Source organism: Danio rerio, chromosome 1 (assembly GCF_052040795.2).
Source record: "Danio rerio strain M-AB ecotype USA chromosome 1, GRCz13ab, whole genome shotgun sequence".
Classification (NCBI taxonomy): Eukaryota; Metazoa; Chordata; class Actinopteri; order Cypriniformes; family Danionidae; genus Danio; species Danio rerio.
In genome coordinates this window covers 26,517,657-26,537,863 of record NC_141021.1, presented here as the reverse complement: position 1 = coordinate 26,537,863, position 20,207 = coordinate 26,517,657, and the positions used below count along the sequence as shown (strand labels likewise).

The window sequence follows — 20,207 nt, the reverse complement described above, 5'->3', positions numbered from 1 at the left end:
AATGAAATAATTGAAAATGCTTTTAATTATTCAATAAATGTTTGATTTTAGTAAGCAATTTTAGTTTAGCAAATTTATTAAGCAATTTTAGTTTAGCAAATTTATTAAGCAATTTTCGGCATCACATCTAATTACTTTAACATGTTATTAGATAAAGGGGGAAAAGGGGCAAAATCTATCTTCCACCGGCTGCCCTGATTTCTAAATACCATTATCGGCCAGAGGAAAACCCATTTCGGTTTACTATGTAGTTTTTTTTTTTCAGCTAATAATTACTTGTTCCAATTTGATTTTTCAGATAAACATAAAAAAAAATATTTTGAAAAATGTTGAAAACCTAGACTAGCCTGGACTTCAATTTACCTACTACAGGTGTAAATGGTTACAGCTATCCAACATTCTTCCAAGAATCTTCTTTTGTGTTTAAGAGGAAAACAAAAACAGGTTTGGATCCACTTAAGGCCAAGTAAATTGACTTTTCTATACTGTAAAAAAAGAATCTTGAGGCTTGTAATTTTCATTAAAAAAATTGATGTGGTCATTAAAAATAATGTACATATTTTCTTTAAAAAAAAATCGATATTCTGGATTTATTATAAAAGATTGAGAGGATGTCGCTAATATAACTAAGATTGAAATTTCACTTATTTTTTTAAGCAAACCAGTGCAATTATTAGGCTTACTTTGAGAAACCAATTAAGCTAATAAAATTGAGGAAAGATGGCTTCACCTTTATTTTAAGAAAATTTACTAAATTTTGTGGATTTAATTGAGATGTTTGCATTTGAATCTTAACAACGGCAGTAATCAGACGACAATTTGAAGGAGCAGATTTACAGCGAGCATGTTAAGAGGTAAGCATTAACAGTTTATAATTTTTTTTTGTCTTAAATAGCCTAAGCTCTTTCAAGAAAGACAAATGCTGTTCAAGCTTGTTCAGGAGCTTAGTTTTTGCCATATGATGTGTAAAGGGATACACGGGTATTTTTAACCACCCATTCCTAATTGAAATTGATTTGCTTTAATGTTCATTCTGAATTATATAATGAAATTCAACAAATTACTTTCATTTTAATATTTAACAGCAGTGATCAGGCAACAGTTAAGCAGGGTGGACGAACAACATTGAGCTTGTTAAGTGGTAAGTCTAAGCTAAGCTAAGTTAGCTATAGCTATTCATGGGTTTTCCTTTTACAGCATTGATAATGTAATGTAATGAACTGTGTTTCTATATAATACTGTATATAAATACTAACATGTGTTTGCTTAATTTTTCAGATTAATGAAGAAAATGTTCACAGTATTTTCCCACTGAAGAGGAGCGATTTATTCGGGCAGATTTTGATAAAGAGAATGGGTGCCAAACAGCAGGTATTTTTAATAATGTTATTTGTGTATTATTATTATTATTATTTTTAGGCAATATTACTAACTTCTACACTTTTTTTTGCATCAGACCTCACATTAAATCAAGGAGGAGATGAGAGATGTCGTCCTCTGTTGCTGGTCTATCTCTATGAATAAGAGGAAGAGCTCATCCATGAGTGCAATGTAAGTGTCTCAAACAGTTTTAGATATTAATGGTCTTCAGAAAACTGCATTTTATATTTTTGCATGTTTACAAAAACAAAAAAATAGCTCAAGCACTACATTGTTGAATGCACACAAATTTATATCTTTGTACACTAGTATACATTTTAAAAAGACCCTGTCCATTATAAGTCAAAATATTTGTGCACTTGTGTCAGTCAGCAAGGTCTACTCAAACATTTTGAAGAATTACTGTTCACAGAGATACAAAGAAATGGTTTGTTTCCTAAATATATTTCCTTAATGTGTTTTATTAAACCTTAAACATTTGAAATGTACAACTGCATAATTTCATAATAATAAACTTAATGTTTATTTTACAGTGTGGGATTGCACAGAGAATTGCTGTCTGCCAGAGGAATGACCAACCATGAGGACTTCTGCATTGTCTTGGAGGATGAGTAAGTCATGACTCATGGCTAGCTTAGAAAATCTAGAATTGTTGAACTGGATTTTTACAAATATTCCCCAAATTAAAATCACTTACAAAGAAACTTATATTTCTGACACAAATTCACTGCTACAACCTTTTGGGCAAATGTCACTGCATTGATTGATTGATTGTGTTGCTAATATTTGAGATGCAGCTTTTATACTGGTTTTATATGTTATGCAATACACACATTCTGTCAGATTTTGTCTGAAATGTGAATATTCCTACAAAAGAAAGTTGACAGATCATTTTTTTTCTATAGCATGGATAAAGGAATTTTTATCAGAGATTAACATTGCTGTAAACTTTATATAGATTTGTTTAACATATTGTACCATTTTTTTTAATCGGTGGAACGTGTAATAAAAATGATATTTGGCAAAAATGTATTGTGTATGTATTTCATTGTACTTTATATATTTTACATTTTATGAATGAGTAAATTTCATTAGTAAATTTGAGTAAATGGTGATTTATTTGCATATATTATAAAAGCAGATTCCGCTGATAATATTAAATTCAACATCTATTACTCAAAAAAAAAAGTAATTTTCACATGATTCATTCAAGTGGTTTTTGTTAAAAAATAGATATGAGTAAATGGTGGTGGATTTGCTTAAATTATAAAAGCACATTCCGCTAATAATATTAAAATCTGCATCTATCATTTAAAATTTTTTGTAATTTTCACATGATTCATTCAAGTGGTTTTTGTTAAAAAATAGATATGAGTAAATGGTGGTGGATTTGCTTAAATTATAAAAGCACATTCCGCTAATAATATTAAAATCTGCATCTATCACTCAAAAGTTTTTGTAATTTTCACATGATTCATTCAAGTGGTTTTTGCTCAAAAAAATCAAGTTAATAATTTACTTAAAAATAATACGTGCAATAGTGTTACCACTATTTTTTTGTAAATAGCACGTAAGATTTTTTAAAGTGTACGTATCATTTTTATTTTAAATTCAAATCAAATTCAAAGTTAAAATGCAATATATATATATATATATATATATATATATATATATATATATATATATATAAATAAATGTGTGTGTGTGTGTGTGTGTGGTGTGTGTGTGTGTGTGTGTGTGTGTGTTTTCAGATAACAACACAAATTATTTCTGAGAGTGTCATTCATCCATGACATTCAAGTGAAAAGTTTACTCACGAATTTCCTCCACCACCGCTGGATCACATTCTTGGTACTTCTCTATTTCGACCTTCATCTGATCTCGCTGACCTTTCAATGCTGTGAGCTCCTTTAAGAGATCCTCTCTCTCCTCCTAAACATGCAACAAAATCAAGAGTCACACAAGGCCCACAAACATAAGAGATGTATAATCATGTAGCTCAGAGAGAAAGACAGATGAACACGTACATTGACTTCACGTCCCACTTTGGCTTTGTCAACTGCTTGCTGAAGGGCTTTTTTACGCTGACTGCCATCCTCAAGCTACACAAACAAAACAAAAAAACATTACATTTCTGCAATAAAATGTACACCTTATTTTTTAAACTAATATCGGTTTGATCAATGGTATTACGAAGCTTTTTTTTTTTCATAGAAACAAATCACCAGTAAATGGTAGATTTATCAATGAAATATAAATTTAACATTATATTGTCATTTAACATTATTTGTGAAAGTTTAGAAAGTATTTTTATGGTAATTTACTTATTTTATAGTGCAATTTATGCTGAATCAGCAATGTAATTTTTATCATGTAGTTATAAATGATTTCTGTTTTAATTTACTGTAGTGTTTAACTCTGATGGTGTTTGGTCTTTGTGTGTATAACCCTGTGCACTATTTATATACACGAGTATTGACCATGCATTGATATTCTATACAGTAAGCCCACTCACAGTGACCTCTGCTTCACCGTATGGTTTCTATGACTCAATCAGTATTGTTGTGCTTATCAGTACCTTTAGGTGTGTATTTGACCATTTAAAGGGACAGTTCAGCCAAAACTGAAAATTCTGTCATCATTTATTTAACCTTTACTTTCTTCAAACCAGTTTGACTTCCTGTCTTCTGTTGAACACAAAAGAAGATATTTTAAAGAATGCTGGAAATCGACATCCATAGTATTTGTTTTTCCCACTATGGGTATCAATGGTTATCCATTTTCAACTATCTTACAAAATACTTTCCATCTGTTCTACAGAAGAAAGAAACTCAGAATTGTTTGCAAGTTTGTTTAAGCACAACAAATCTATAAGGACAAAATTCTATACTCAAGTGCTAAAATCAAACTAAAAAGAAATCTAAACCTTCAGTGTAAATTATTTAAATAAACTTCATTCAACTTTTTAACTGCCCTACCCCAAAAAGAAAATAATAATAATTGGATTGCATCTTAATCACTAATGTAACTAGTTGACACACACAGTGCATTTTTTTTTTCAACACATCCCATAATTTCTAAAATATCAGCATCTACCAAATGGTAAATATGTCAGTTTAAAGTATTTAATACATATACTATGAAGTATGCAAAATATAAAAATATGAAGAGTAAGGCCAATTTATTTTTTAAAAACTATTCAAAACAAAACATTTTTAAATACTAAATCATCTTTATTTTTTTAAGTATGCCATAAAATATCTCAATTTCTCATATAACATGCTTTCTTGTTTTTTTGTTTGTTTGTTTTTTTTTTACAATAAAACCAAAATCAAGTGTAGTAGTGTAACAGGATTATGTTTGTTTGATTTTTTTGTAAACCAAAAATGCTGTGTGTGTAAACCATCATTTAAAACAGTCGTTCTTTAATTAAAACAGTCAAAATATAGTCAATAATTTGGTAGAGCAGGTAAGGATATCAATAACTCTTTTAGAACAATTACCTATACTTCCTTATTTATTTATCAAATATTTTTATTTTGGCACTCATCCATGTTTCTAAATTGCTCTAATGTGTTAACAATAACATATATTGCCATTGAAAACGGTGCAGTTAAATGCTGCATTATAGCCATATAAATGAAAATCTCTAACTTCATTTACATCATTCCACCAGCCAAATAAAATTGTTTTAATTTTCCTCGCTTTATTTCTGAAGAATCTCCATCCTTGTTTTTGCAGCTGTTTGTTTCTGCGGAGATAAAAGTCAACAGTAGAGTTTCTTTCATGGCTCAAAATATTACTGCAAAACTACGAAAGAAATTTATCCCCACTCCTGTGTAGTGTCCCAGGATATTGTTTTTCCAGCACATGGCAAAATTTGGTCTGTTAGTAAAAATCTTTTAGACGTCTGACTATAGTGCATAAATAGACTAGTTACTAAACAAAGAGTTTAAGCAGACTTGACATGTGCAGTCATTCAGTATAGTCAAACCACAATGAACTGAACTTAACTAAACTGAACTTCAACTCTGAAAACTGGACTGACACAGTTTAAATTTACTAGAACTTCTATGTGAAGCTGTTTTAACACAACCTACATTATAAAAGCGCTATAGAAATAAGCATGAATTGAATTGAACATCTATTAGATTTTCAATGACAGCCCAAATTAAGTTTTGTTTTGGAAGGCCATCTAAGTCTGGACGTCTGTTAAACATATGTTAAACTGAAAATGCTTGATGGGAAAGATTTGACACAGATGTAACTTTCAAGTTTTATTTTAGAACTTAAATTAATAATTAATTTATTGTCATGTATTTTGATGTTTTTAAGTTCAAACTGGAGAACTTCACTGAACTCCACTACATGGATAAAATTCATTTAAAAATGTTTTCCTCAAAAACAGCAACTTTTTATCGTCTGAAGAAAGAAAAAAAATGAGATCTTAAATGATAAATTTGAGTAAATTATTTGTAAATGTTTGTTCTGAAGTAAACTAATCCTTTAGTTTTAATCCTTATATATATATATATATATATATATATATATATATATATATATATATATATATATATATATATATATATATATATATATATATATATATTGATAGACAGACAGACAGAAAATGTCAACCAATATTGTCTAATAATATCCAGATGCAGACATGCAAACCCTCACACAATCCTCACAACATGATTCCAAATCGGAAGGACTTTCATAAGTAAGTTGATAAGTTGATTATGGATTAGTGTTACAACTGCGGTTACTGAGAATGTGCACATAAATACAGTGTATTTATGTGATATACAAAAATAACTGTTGTTTTTTCATTACTGCAAGGGGTCGGTTTAAGGTTGTGATAGGTGTAGACGTTGATAAAACACAATAGGTAGAACAAACAAACGAAACATCTCACTATACAGTCAAAAATGTTTCGATTCATTATATTGATCAAAATGAATATCAATAAAAATCTAATTATGTATATGTATCTTTTTTAGTATTGTTAATAAATATTGTATATATTAATCATGTCGACATTCTTGGGATAGCTGATTGTTAAATTGACATTGGCTACAGTAGGTGATAATGCTCCTAAAGAGTTAGCTGCAGTTAAACAGGAAAAACAAGATGCGACTGATCTGTCATTGACCACATATATTAGCCATGTATGGTCTGCCCCTGGCTAGATTGTGTGGTGGGAATTGTGTGTCCTAAAACGTGCGTGGATCTGCAGCTGGATATATCTCTAAATTACTACAGAATCATCTCAGATAAGGATTTATTTTAAAACCTTAACTGGAGTTATCAAGTAAGTTTGGAATAAATGCATGCTATTATATGTGCTAATTTTACATGCAGTATTTATTACAAAAAACTGTAGCTCATTGAGAAGTAATGCAAACAGTTGTCATTGTCACAGACTGATTATATACATGTCATTACCATTTCAATTTTAGTGTACTAAGTGCACTGTGAAAATGCTGGTTTCACACAATTCATTCAGGTTGTTCAAACACAAATATAATAGTTAAATTTAACTAAAAAGTTGTCCCCAATAAAATCTCAAGAATTCTGTTGTTTAAGCTTATTTTACATAAGTAGATTGAACATGGAGCAAAATCTTTCTTTTTTTTGACTGTGTAGTAAATGATGATCCATCTGAAAACACGTGCTTGGAGGCTTACTAGAACCAGCTTTGCTAACAAAATGTGCATGAAAATTGCCTTTGAGTAATCTCTAAGCCCTACTGGGGGACTGCTTCATGAACTAGTTTTAAGTTCTAAAATATACAGACAACAATATATTAACAGAAACATTGTTATCTTTCTACTAAGCAATTGATTTATACAATTTAATGTTATTTAAACTGATTTTTTTATTACAGCATGCATACCAATAAGCAAGCTGATTAATAAGAGATATAAGAAAGAGAGATGTCCTCACTTGTTTCTCCAGTTCCTCTAATCTGCGTTTTCGGGCATGCAGTGCTTTACTAGGAAACGCCCAGTAATAGTTGGAGGTGCCCACCCTCTCAGTGTCCACCATGTTATCATCCACCAGACTCTGCAATACCTCTTTCACTGACATGGGAGCTGAAATAAAAGAAATCATCAAACACTTAAAAGCTTAACATAGGAGAAAATTCACACTTTATTTTAAGGTACAATTCTTGTGAATTTATTCACTTTATTATGACTTTTAGCTCAATAAACTTCTAATTTGCTGCTTATTAATAGTTAGTGGTAGTAGTTGGCTTTAGCTATTGGTAGGCCCACATTTCCTCAGATTTTTAGCCCATCATTGAGTCTACTTATTTAATTGTGTAAATTTATATCTATTCAGTTTTTAAATTCATTTCACTGATATTATTGTGATATAATAATAGTGGCATTAAAGTGTTCATTTAATTTATTTACAATACAGTTTATAAAATAATATTTTCTGTCTTGTAGAAGATGTTATCATATGAGACTTGCTTTTTTACCAAATAAGTGGATCTAATTGCATTTGCATTATAAACATTAAATAAAGTTAAAAATGTATTATTTTTATTTAATATATTAAGCTTTTAGTTACGATACTCCTAAAATCATTCTGCATAAATCCACAGATTTTTTTTTACAAAATTCTCAGCAGAAATAGCAAAAAATGTCTGCAGATTTTGTCTGGTACTTGGTATTGGGTAGGATTAGGGATGTAGAAATGAAATGATGCATAATATTTACTTTTTAACTATTGAAATAAAATTTAAAAATAACTTTTATTAGGCAGGTAATAAGCCACTAATAGTTAAAAGTGAGAATTGGTCCCAATGTTAACGTGTTAACGAAAATCCTCCAGTTCTGTTAAGCCTATGCTGTATTATTGCCACACCAAAGTTAGAAATTAAGATTTACGAACTTTGTACATGCACTTTTATGTCTTAACAAAAGCATGCATCTGGTTTTCTGTTGTATTTCATACATCATTATTGCAAAATCGAACAGTCACCAATCTGATGATTTGTAACATGACTAACATTTGAAATCAGTTCTGTTTGCACCATAAACGTACAGTATGACTGTGTTGTAATACAAAAACACTGGATCATTTCTTATTTGTTACAAATTAAATTTTTGATGGGGGGTAGAGAGGGTGAAAAATTACTTATTATGGAATAAAAAAATATGGTAATTTAAAAAAATACATTAATGCAGATGTAATCAAAACATCCTGGTTTAGTTAAAATCCACAGACAAGCAGATCAGATATTTAAGGAAGCTTATTAGCAATGTAAAACCCAGTAGAGAAATTAATGTGCCAGGTCACAACTTATTATTTTTAGAATTTAATTCTCTGGTAAAACATTTTTTGTTGTTGATGTAAACTTCAAATTAAACAAATCCTGAAATTAATATTATGTATTTAAAGCAAATATACTGAAGATCAGAAGACAGACATAATGCAGTGTATAAACAAAAGCAGTTAATTCTGCACACCGAAGCCTCTCCTATATTGACATCTATCAAAAAACAGGCTTGTCACCTTGCCAATGTACTTCTTAAAAAATTTTTATCCTGGATGTTGATCGTAAAGGAGCATTTGTTTATGTTCCGAAAAACATAGCCTTTATCTTTTTTAAACATTATGCCATTTCTTTATTATTGCTATAATGTCCTCAACAATAAAAGCATTATTACTAGATACTTCTGAGGTTCTAGGGCAAAACGTTTAACAAATTATAGGTCAAGTGGCTATTCATCTGGAAATGATTTGCTTTCATCCAAATAAAACAGGCAAGGGTCCGTTTTTAATGATTACCATTACATACATTCTATCCAAAATGAGTTAAAAGACTTAGAGCTCCCTCTGTCTGTGACATAGACTTAGGATCTGCAACATAAAGCACAAAAGGTTGATAAAACTTACTGATTCCTTTGGATTTTGGGGCAATTTTCTCTATGTCCTTCAGCTGAAACACATCTTTCTGAAGAGGTGAATAAAAATCTTAATTAATCTCATCTCTCAAGATTTGTGTTCATGTAAACTACTAAGAGGACTCATTCACATATCTATAACCTTTATTGATGGGTTATATAAAACGAGAATGTAAAACCACGTATACTTACAGTTTCAAAAAATATTTCCATCATGCGACTTCTTTTTTCTTCCAAGCTAAGTCCTTTCTTTTTAGACTGTGGATTATAAATGAGACAATCAATGCAGTTATATCTTTCAATTATAAATAACTGGTTAAACAGTCATTACCGAATAGCGGTGATGTTTTTACTTTATTTTAACCGCAAAATTTTGAAAATGTAAAACTTGTTTCTAAAATGAGTGGAAGTAAAGATGGAAAGTTTGGACTCCTTTATGCAAACTGATGTTTACACTGCTTGTTTCAAAATATCAGTTAAGAAAATATTTGTCGTAAAAAAAAGCTTTTTTTTGCGCCATAACATTAAGCTACATGTTTCAGAACAACAAAAAAACTCACTAGACACTAAAACTGAATCTGTGCGTGCAGAAATCTGCAGATTTTTAGCCCATCATTGAGTCTATTTATTATTGTAAATGTGCATAAATTTATATTTATTCAATTTTTAAATTATTTCACTATTATTAACTAATATAAAAAAGCTCATATGATTTATTTACAATAGTTTATAATATTTTCTGTCTTTTCGTAGATATATTATATAATACTTGCTTTGTTTACTAAACAAGTTGATCTAACTGGATTTGCATTGTAAACATTAAAGTTAAAAAAGTTTTTTTTCTTTAATTTATGAAGTTTTTAGTTATGATACTCCCCAAAAATCTTTCTGCATAAATCTGCAGATTTATTTATTTATTTATTTTTTACAAAATTTAGCTCAAACATGTCTAGCTCTACTGATGGCTTACTTAAAAGAAGTAAATTTAAATATATTAAGAGTTTCAAGATTAAAAATGTTTACTGTATTGCATAAACGAGTTAGAAAAATTAAATTAAGATTACAAAAGGTTAAGAAAAATGTTTTTTTTAATCAATCTAATCCTGCTGTTAGAATGCAAAAGTGTCTTTTCAATGACATATTTAAACGTTAAAAATGACGTTCAATGCATAACATGATAAAGCCAAGTTTTTATAGGGGGTAGTGATAAGGTCAATGTCATGTCATTATTTAAAAACAAATCTAATTATTTAGTGATCCCAGTTTTCACCTTATTATTTGGCCTTTTATTTGTAATGACCAATTAACTATCTACGTATAAAGTGTATAAAGTGAAAATAATGCCGTGAACTTCAATGCACGATAACTTTCGTCGTCACTTATTAGCAAACAACTGTTCTGGTTGTGGTAAACACGTTTTCTACAAGTTGTTTACAAGTCAATGGCAAAGGAGTGTCGTATACAGAGCTTAACACAGCCTAGAATGTTATTTTAAAACATTAATGTAAACCTTCGAGCAGCACAAAAAACAAGAAACATTCTCTTGAAAGTAATCGAAATCATATATTTTGAAATACAATAACAATAATAAAATGTTCTCACCATGTTTGACTGCTTGAGTTTGGCGCGAGATCTAAAAAGACAATCTCACTGCGCATGCGCGGGATAGATGCTGATAGAACTGCGCATGCGCGTGATCGAGGTTGTTTTGAAGGGAATGTTTTAATTTCTTTTTTACTCTCCCAAGGCTTTTCTTATATTACCGAAAATATTACTATTTAGATATTTAGATAATTTAGGTATTTAATATTCTTATTTTTTTTTCGTGTAATGACTGCGTTGTCATGACATGATTATGTCTCAAGAACCAGCTAACATTGTAAACTGAACATGGACTCATTCACACATCAATAAGTTAACCTTTTTATATAATATACCTTTGAAATTTATATAATAGTTTTGAACTGTATTTACGTGATTTTGTTATTTACTATCATTTAACAAACTAAACTGTAGTTTAGCTATATATGACCAATTATATGGAAAATGTAGTAATAAACTGAGTCATTTATGTTAAAAATATTTAAAAAATTTTATATGCTAGGTTATTGTTTGCACAGCATATATGTAATCACAAAAAAAGCTATATTTATACCTCTAATGCTTCAATATATTGAAAAAAAAAACTTTAAAATTGATTTCCACAGGAGGAAAATGTTGTGGCAGCTTAAATGTAATAAAAGCTTAATGTAAAATGTCAGTAATGTAATTCACATTACTTCGAAAGTGAAACTGAGTCATTTAGACATATAGTAGAATTCTTCCTGTAATCTATGTCATTATTTTGTCTTTCAATTCTCACTTTCAAATTTCTATTTTTAGCTGCTTGGAAATCACCGTTGTTTGTGCCAAAGACAGCTGTAGTGCAGACTCAATGTAAACTCTTCCTACTTCAGCCTGTTTAAAGAGTTTAAAACTGCCTCTGTTTACTCAGCTCTTTTTGTGCTTCTCTCTCTTTTTTTTCTGGTTTTTGGTCAGGTCACATACCATATATGCAGGAATGTGTTTTCACAGCTAACTGAGGAACAGCTTGGCTTGTGGTAACAAGCTCACTGCTTGATTGCATCACATCCGAGGGAGAGAAAAAGAGAGCGAGCGAAAGGGTGGTGTTTTTTTTTCCTGGTTAGGTGAATCAGGTCTGAAAGAGGAAGCAGGATGTCATGCAGGCGTGTTTGTCACCAGTCAAAATGAAATGAGTCGGTGTCTCTGTCTAACCAAACTGTGGGCCACTGCTTCCACGAGGACTCTGGGAAATGAATCTTATACTGTTCCTGCTTTTGGGATTGACAGCCTGCTGGACTGGACTTGGTAGGTGCTCACATTAGTAGAATCCTGTCGATGTCTTTCTCTTTTTCCATATTTTTTCCATTCATTTAAAATGACTATCCTCTTTCCTGTCAGCTCTTTTAAGCAGGTTCTTCAGAAATCATTTTACACTGTTTTTGGCCCCAAGGCAACATAACAATCAATGTACACATTCAAATGACCTGTTGTATCTTTTAACCACAGTGGACAATGATAAAGCTGAAGACAAGGGGATCACAGTACATAATAACTTCTCATTTGTTGCTACTGGTTTTATGCAAAACATAATACAGCTAGTCTTTGTTGAGGAAGTTGAGGAAGAAAGATCATAATGATTCAGGACAAATGTATCTTTCTCTTGCTTCATGGTCTCTGTAACTGATTATTAGGTTTTTTAAGTTGGGATGAGTTACACTGTACTGTGAGGTTCTGTGTTTAATAAGCCTTATTTTTGTGTCATTAATACAGCATTGATTAACCTTATTGCGTTATAATCCTTAAGTACATATCATACAGTTGAGGTCAGAATTATTAGCCCCCCTGAATTATTAGCTCACATTTATTTTCCCCCAATTTCTTTTAACAGAGAGACAATTTTTTCAACACATTTCTAAACATAATAGTTTTAATAGCTAATTTTTTTTATATATGATTTATTTTATCTTTGCCACGATGACAGTAAATAATATTTTACTAGATATTTTTCAAGACACTTTATAGCTTGAGGTGATATTTAAAGCCTTAACTAGGTTAACTAGGCAGGTTATGGTAATTAGGCAAGTTATCGTAAAAAGATAGTTTGTTCTGTAGACTATCGAAAAAATATATAGCTTAAAGAGGCTTATAGTTTTGACCTTAAAATGGTTATAAAAAATTAAAAACTGCTTTTATTCTTGCCAAAATAAAACAAATAAGACTTTCTTCAGAAGAAATAATATTATCAGACATACTGTGAAAATTTTCTTGCTCTGTTAAACATAATGGGGGGGGGGGACTCAAAGGGGGCTAATAATTCTGACTTCATCCCCCAAAATACTTTTTTCAATCTTTAAACTTTACCATTATCCTTTAAACTATGTTATTATAATAAGTTTTTACTAATTTAAATTACAAAAAAATGTCAAAATCAACATTATTAATTGTTATTAAATATTGATACTATACAAAATAAGTAGGTCATGAACATTATTAGCGTTTCATTTTTACAAAAGTTATTTAAAACCTTAAAGTACAATTGAAATTAATATGATCCGTATTTAATTCTGTTTAAACCACATTACACATATATTAAGAAACATATGATAATATTCTACAAAAGGCACTAGAACATTCAAATGTTTGCAGTCATAACTTTTAATAAATTTGTACTTTTTAGGTCAATTACCTTTATTATATATGAATGTCTCTCATTGACAGACACACACACACACACACACACATAAGTATTTACAATTATAAAATGAAAACAAATGTGGTATAGTTATTTGATGTGTTGTTCATCGACTGAAGTGCATATAAACTAAATGAAAGACAACTTGTTAAAAAAAACAAATACTCTTGAGGCAAGAAATCTGATTTCTCTCTGATACATGAGGCTGATTCTTAGATAACGTCTTTCTTTTGTACTGTAACGGGTCTCAACTAATCCCCACTATTTCAAATGAAGGTTCTTTACAGTCAATACTGAAATATGTCAACTAATTTTAGCTGCATGTCTTTGCAGTTCTAAGCGAAGAAAGTCCTGAGATTACTGAAGAAGAACGTGAGTATCCATTTTTAGTTGAAGTTGCTTTGTGTTTGCTGCCATACAGCTAAAATCAAATTGAATAAAACAAAATGTCTTCCATAGTTGTCTGTAATTTTTTTTAGTTAACATTAACATTATGCAAGCATTTACGTTCCCTTATAAATAAATCTGATCTGTTTGTGCAATTAACAGTTGTAGTGGTAACTACTAAAGCAGAAGTTCAAGATAAAGGTAAGAAATTGACACACACACACATACATAAATGTAAAGGATATACGTTAAATGTAAAGGATATTCTTTTGAACTTTTTAATTATTAAAATAATTCAGAAAAACGTAATTATGTTTTATATGAAATATTAAAACTAAAACTATGAATAATCACAATTATTATTATCATTCATCAAATTTTTTGAAAATAGCATTTAATAATTATTTCTGACACAGAATAATGCACTTATAAATTTCTGTTCTGTAGAATATACAATAAAAATCTATCATAAAGTTTTGTTAATTATTATAGTTGTATTATTAGGTATTTTAAATATTTTACTGCATTATTCTATCTTATCAGTTGTTTCTAAATAATAATAATAGTAATAATAATTAATAATTATAATTATGATCACTGTATTAAAGTCACTTATATAAAATGTTAATATATAAATGTTTGTGTGTGTGTGTGTGTGTGTGTGTGTGTGTGTGTGTGTGTGTGTGTGTGTGTGTGTGTGTGTGTGTGTGTGTGTGTGTGTGTGTGTGTGTGTGTGTGTGTGTGTGTGTGTGTGTGTGTGTGTGTGTGTGTGTGTGTGTGTGTGTTTGATAAGCATGAATTTGGATGTTATTAATGCTGAATGTTGAATTATCATTAAAAATGCTGTACAAGTATTGTTCATAATTAGGTCATGTTAGAAAATACATTAACAAATAAAACCGTATTGTAAAGTGTGACCCAAAAAATTAAGTAAATTATTATTGTGTAACCCATATACATCATGTACAGAAATATAAACTATAAATGCTTGTTTTTAGTTTGACAAGGATTTTTTTTCTTTAAAGAGAATAACGGGGATGTGGCAGGATCTGGATATGGAATGAGTCAGAGTACGTATATTGTTTTTCTCAAATGCATGACCTCAAGCTGAGATAAGATTTTTTTTGGTTCTGGAAATCACCTTTTACTTAAATCTTGTGCAACCACAGCTACCTCGGATTTAGGATCCATACAAAACAGTGAGTCAGAGTCATTTAATACTGAGGAAACCAAACAGACAGAGGCAGAGGCAGACACAGACAATGAGGAGAATGATCTGAACATAGTCATCATGATCATCATTCCTCTGGTTCTCACAATCGTCATCTCCATGATCGTCTGTGTCGTCATCATCTGCCGCAGGTGGAGAATAAAAGACGGTATGTCTGCAATAAACTAACAAACTGAAACTGCAGCCACTGTTTACATATGTTTGCATGCTTATCTAAAAGACACAAATATTTACACAGCCTTGGAATCATTCAAAGCTGAATGAAGCTGTGATAACGGTATGTAGGAAATATGAATGTACGCACTGCTTGAACCAACTGGGTGGCATTGGTAAACTCCAGGTGCATTTTACAAAACAAAAAAAATTGACATCTAAAAAAACACTTGCCAAATTTAGAAGGGAAACTGAATAGGACATCTAGACCGGTCTGTGGATTAAAGATTGTACCAAATCAGTTACTGAGAACTGCTGCTGAGAATGGTCTAGTTTCCCAATTTTTTTGGCTTTTTAAATAAGTTTTTTATCCATTAATGTTCAACTGCTTTTGGGTCAGGTTGCGGGGGCTGCAGTCTCAGGAATGAACCCCAGACTTCCGTCTCCCCAGACACTTTCTCCACCTCCTCCTCTAGGGGGATCCCAAGGCTTTCCCAGGCTAGCCGAGAGACATAGTTCCTCCAGCGTGTCCTGGATCTTCCCCGAGGCCTCCTCCCGGTGGAACATGCCTGAAACACCTCCCTAGGTAGGCATCCAGGAGGCATCCGAAACAGATACCCAACCTTAGCTTACTTCTCTCGATGTGGAAGAGCAGCGGCTCTTCTCCAAGCTCCTCCCGGGTAACAGAGCTCCTCACCCTATCTATAAGGGAAGGAAACCTATTTTGGATGCTTGTATCCAAAATCTTGTCCTTTTGGTCATAACCCAAAGCTCATTAACATAGGTGAGAGTAGGAACGTAGATTGACCAGTATATCGAGACCTTTGCCTTTCGGCTAAGCTCCTTCTTTACCAAAACTGACCGCTACATCAATCGCATTACTGCTACTGCTGCGCCAATCTGCCTGTTAAGTTCCATTTTTCCTTTACTTGTGAACAAAACCCCAAGATACTTGAACTCCTCCACCTGGGGTAGGGACTTTCCTCCAACCTGGAGATGGCAAACCACTTTTTTTCCGGTGGAGCACCATAGCCTCGGACTTGGAGGTGCTGATTATGTGCTTTAAATTCATAACTCTCCCTACTCTGTCCTCCACGCTCCCTCGTCAGGTCTGTCATTTTTCAACAATTTTCACTAATAAAATGGCAGTTCTCAGTTCGCTACAACAGTTATTAAACACCACATGAATAACCACACACTCGTTTGTGATCAGAGACTGGAGTATGAAAACTTGTCCTGTCACTGTCACCCTATTACCTGTCAACTGGTCACGATTCTCTGATCTCATCTTCACCAAGCTTCAGTGGTATCTGGGCTTATACTATTAACACATTCCTTCACTCTAGTGCATTTTCTGTTGCATTCAAACAGGCTCAGATAACTCCAAAACCCAGCTAAAATAGGCAATTACAGACTTAATAGCTCTTTCCATTTATTTAAAAAAAATTAAAAACTATTGTTTTTTAACCAAGTCTCTGTCTTTCTCAACCAGAACAATCACACTGACCAGTTTAGTTTTAAAAGCAGGCCTTCCACAGTGGCTACTCATCTCTCAGTTGTAAAACCTCAAAAGAGCTGTGCTCATCTTGCTGGTTTTGTCTGCTGCTTTGAAACTGTGAACCACCAAATTCTCTTGGCAACACTTAAGACAATGGACATCTCAGAAACCGCACTCAGTTAGTCTAGTTTTTACCTCCCAAGTAGGTTTTTCATGGTCTCTTGGAGGGGTGAAGTACCTGAGCCACACCTTATTGCTACTAGGGTGTCTCAATGCACTGTTCTTGGACTTCTTCTGTTCTCCATTTACATCACATCAATTGAGTCTTCATTCAGAAACATTTTTTTTCCTAATTCTGCTATGCTGACCACACCAAATTCTACCTCTCATTCAAACCAGACAATCTGACAATTGCTGATATTGCTGATATCAGCAGGTCTGACAGGTATTTCCTGCTGGATAATTGAACATCACCCACAACTCAGTCTTTTATAAACTTAACTGCTTGCAATCCCGACCAGCCCAATAATTAACCACTTCACCATATGCAACTCAATTCAATTTATCTTTATTTCTATGGCTCTGCTTCAGTCCAGTTTTTTAGTTCAGTTTAGTTCTTTTCAGCTGCTGAAAGTCCAAACACTAAAAAGCAAATCCATTGATGCGCAGTTCCACAAGCCCCAAACCAAGCAAGCCAGTGGCGACAGTGGCAAGGAGGAAATTGCACCAATTGACAAAGATGTAGGAACAAAATCCTTAAGAACGAACAGGCTCAGTTGGGTAAAACTCTTTCTCCTCTGGCCAGACTTCTTGTGCAGAGCTGCAGTCTGCGCCAGAGGCTGACACTGGTCGTAGAGAAGTTGCAGGTCTGATTAGGTCATCGGCAGGTGTTCAGGCTGTCCCATTGGATCAATGCAGAGACTCGTCTGTTGCTGGGGTTTTTCAGAAAGCAGTCTCATGTTCTTCACTCCTCCATGACCATCACAGCATCTGTTCAGGATACGGCCTGGTCCAGGTTCATGGAGACCTCTGGATAAGGATAAACTAAAACAAGCTTGGATGTCATCAAATTATAATGTCTCTTGGGGAGTGTTTCCGGCTCCGGTTGCCTTAATTAATGCAGCCTAACAATATGCTTTCAAAATCATTTGTGTTTTATGTGTATGCTAATGCAAAGAGATGTCTCTTTAATCTAGTTTTAAACTGACAGAGTGTGTCTGCCTCCCAAACTGTGCTAGGAAGGCTGTTCCAGAGTTTAGGTGCAAGATATGAGAAAGATCTATTGTCTTAATCTTGGTATTTTGGGAATAATTAAGAACGTGAAGGGCTGTGATACACCAGGAGTTCCCTCAAATACTGTGAAGCTAAGCCGTTCAGGGCTTTGTAGGCAGTCAGTAAATGTTTTTAATTTATACAATATTTGATAGAGAGCCAATGCAATTATAAAAGAACTGAAGTAAAATGGTAGTTTTTCTTAGTTCTAGAAAGCACTCTAGCAGCTGTATTTTGAACTAGCTGAATTTGTTAATTAGGCCTACAGGGCAACCGCCTATTAACGATTACAAGTAATTTATTAGTAATGATTATTGTTATTATACTCAGTTATTATTAGTCTAACCAAGAGGTCATGAAAGCCTGAACAAACCTTTTTTGCATTAGCTATTGATACCATATATCAAAGTTTGGCAACATTTTTAACATGAAAAAATGACAGATTCTTGAAATCTGGCAAAAATGTGGAAACAAGTTGGAAAAATGGATCTGTTGGGAAAAACCTGCAAAAATGTTGCCTATACAGCTGGCCACCTCAACACAAACACCTTCCAGGACAGTTAGAAACCTGGTGGTACTTGATAAACAGCTGAAATTTATAGACCACGTTGCTGCAACTGCCCATTCATGCAGATCAGGAGGAATAAAAAAAACATTACTGGGTGCTATTATTTCATGTTTTTAGACACAATTCATGGCCCTACAAATAAACATCTTTATAGTAAAGTTCTTTGTTTTATTCATTTGAAATTGTTTTCAGTTTCTCTAACTGAATATTATATATATATATATATATATATATAACATTTTTTATGTTATGTTATGTTATGTTATGTTATGTTTTGTTATGTTATATTATGTTATGTTATGTTATGTTATGTTATGTTATGTTATGTTATGTTATGTTATGTTATGTTATGTTATGTTATGTTATGTTATGTTATGTTATGTGTCATGTTGTGTTGTGTTGCCTTTTCTTCTAAATTAATATAAGGCTAGTCAAGGAAATGACTGTGTATTGATGGGTTTAACAACTTCTTCTTTTTTTCAAAAGACACAAAAGAAGATGCTTATTTGGATGATGAAGACCATGAAAAGGTCCCAATGTATGTACAAGCATGTTTTTACAAGCATGTTCTGTTACTACTTTCTAAGTATAATCAGTGTTTTTATCCTGTGTCCACTTTAACAGTTAACCGAGAATACTCCCTTTATTGAATGTTATCAACCTTGAAAATTTAAAATCTAAACGTATAATTGAAGTATTAAAAGCACACACACAGCTTAATTTAGTTTTTCAGCATTTTACATTTGTAATCCTAATAATGTTTAGCTTGTGATATAAAAATTAATAATTGATGTGGTTATATTTAGTGTTTTATTGTGTAAATCCCAAAAGTATTCATAGTGCTTTACTTTTTCCACATTTCTTTTATGTAACAGCCTTATTCCAAAATGGATTAAATTCATTTATTTCCTCAAAATTCTACACACAATACCCCATAATGACAATGTGAAAAAAATATTTTTTTGAAATTGTTGCAAATTTATTTAAAAATAAAAAACCTGAAAGATCACTTTTACATAAGTATTCACAGCCTTTGCCATAAAGTTCTAAATTGAGCTCAGGTACATTTTGTTTCCACTGATCATTCTTGAGATGTTTCAGCAGCTTATTTTGAGTTGACCTGTGGTAAATTCAGTTGATTGGACATGATTTGAAAAGGTATACACCTGTCTATATAAGATCCCAGGGTTGACAGTGCATGTCCAAGCACAAACCAAGCATGAAGACAAAGGAATTGTCTGTAGACCTCCAAGACAGAATTGTCTCAAGGCACAAGGCTGGGGAAGGTTACAGAAAAATTTCTGCTGCTCTGAACGTTCCAATGAGCACAGTGGCCTCCATTATCTGTAAGTGGAAAATGTTTGGAACCACCAGGACGCTTCCAAGAGCTGGCCGGCCATCTAAGCTGAGTGATAGTGGGAGAAGGGCCTTAATCAAGGAGGTAATCAATAAATAACCCGATGGTCACTCTGTTAATCAGGCCTGTATGGTAGAGTGGCCAGACGGAAACCTCTCCTCGCCTGGAAATTGGCAAATGG

At 32.2% G+C, this 20,207-nt stretch overlaps 2 protein-coding genes across 7 annotated transcripts in view; one reads left to right on the top strand and one right to left on the bottom strand.

Annotated features, from left to right (window-relative positions):
• Window positions 1-10,964, bottom strand: part of mnd1 (meiotic nuclear divisions 1 homolog (S. cerevisiae)) — a gene marked incomplete in the record, with an annotated part of 33,724 nt that extends 22,760 nt beyond the window's left edge. Inside the window, 6 exon segments of the mRNA NM_001003597.3 lie at window positions 3,198-3,312; window positions 3,408-3,482; window positions 7,333-7,481; window positions 9,298-9,355; window positions 9,498-9,563; window positions 10,908-10,964. Of these exon segments, the coding sequence (NP_001003597.1) occupies window positions 3,198-3,312; window positions 3,408-3,482; window positions 7,333-7,481; window positions 9,298-9,355; window positions 9,498-9,563; window positions 10,908-10,910 (466 nt within the window).
• tmem154 (transmembrane protein 154) overlaps window positions 6,574-20,207 on the top strand; it is a 28,039-nt gene continuing 14,405 nt past the window's right edge. For 2 of the 6 annotated variants that reach the window (XR_015475527.1, XM_087235209.1), the window contains exons 1-7: window positions 6,574-6,697; window positions 11,844-12,173; window positions 13,894-13,932; window positions 14,110-14,148; window positions 14,973-15,017; window positions 15,117-15,146; window positions 19,156-19,207. Coding sequence is in view for 4 of the 6 variants with exons in the window: in XM_087235209.1 (XP_087091335.1) it covers window positions 12,119-12,173; window positions 13,894-13,932; window positions 14,110-14,148; window positions 14,973-15,017; window positions 15,117-15,146; window positions 19,156-19,207 (260 nt within the window). In the remaining 2 variants the exon portion in view is untranslated. 6 annotated transcript variants of the gene reach the window in all.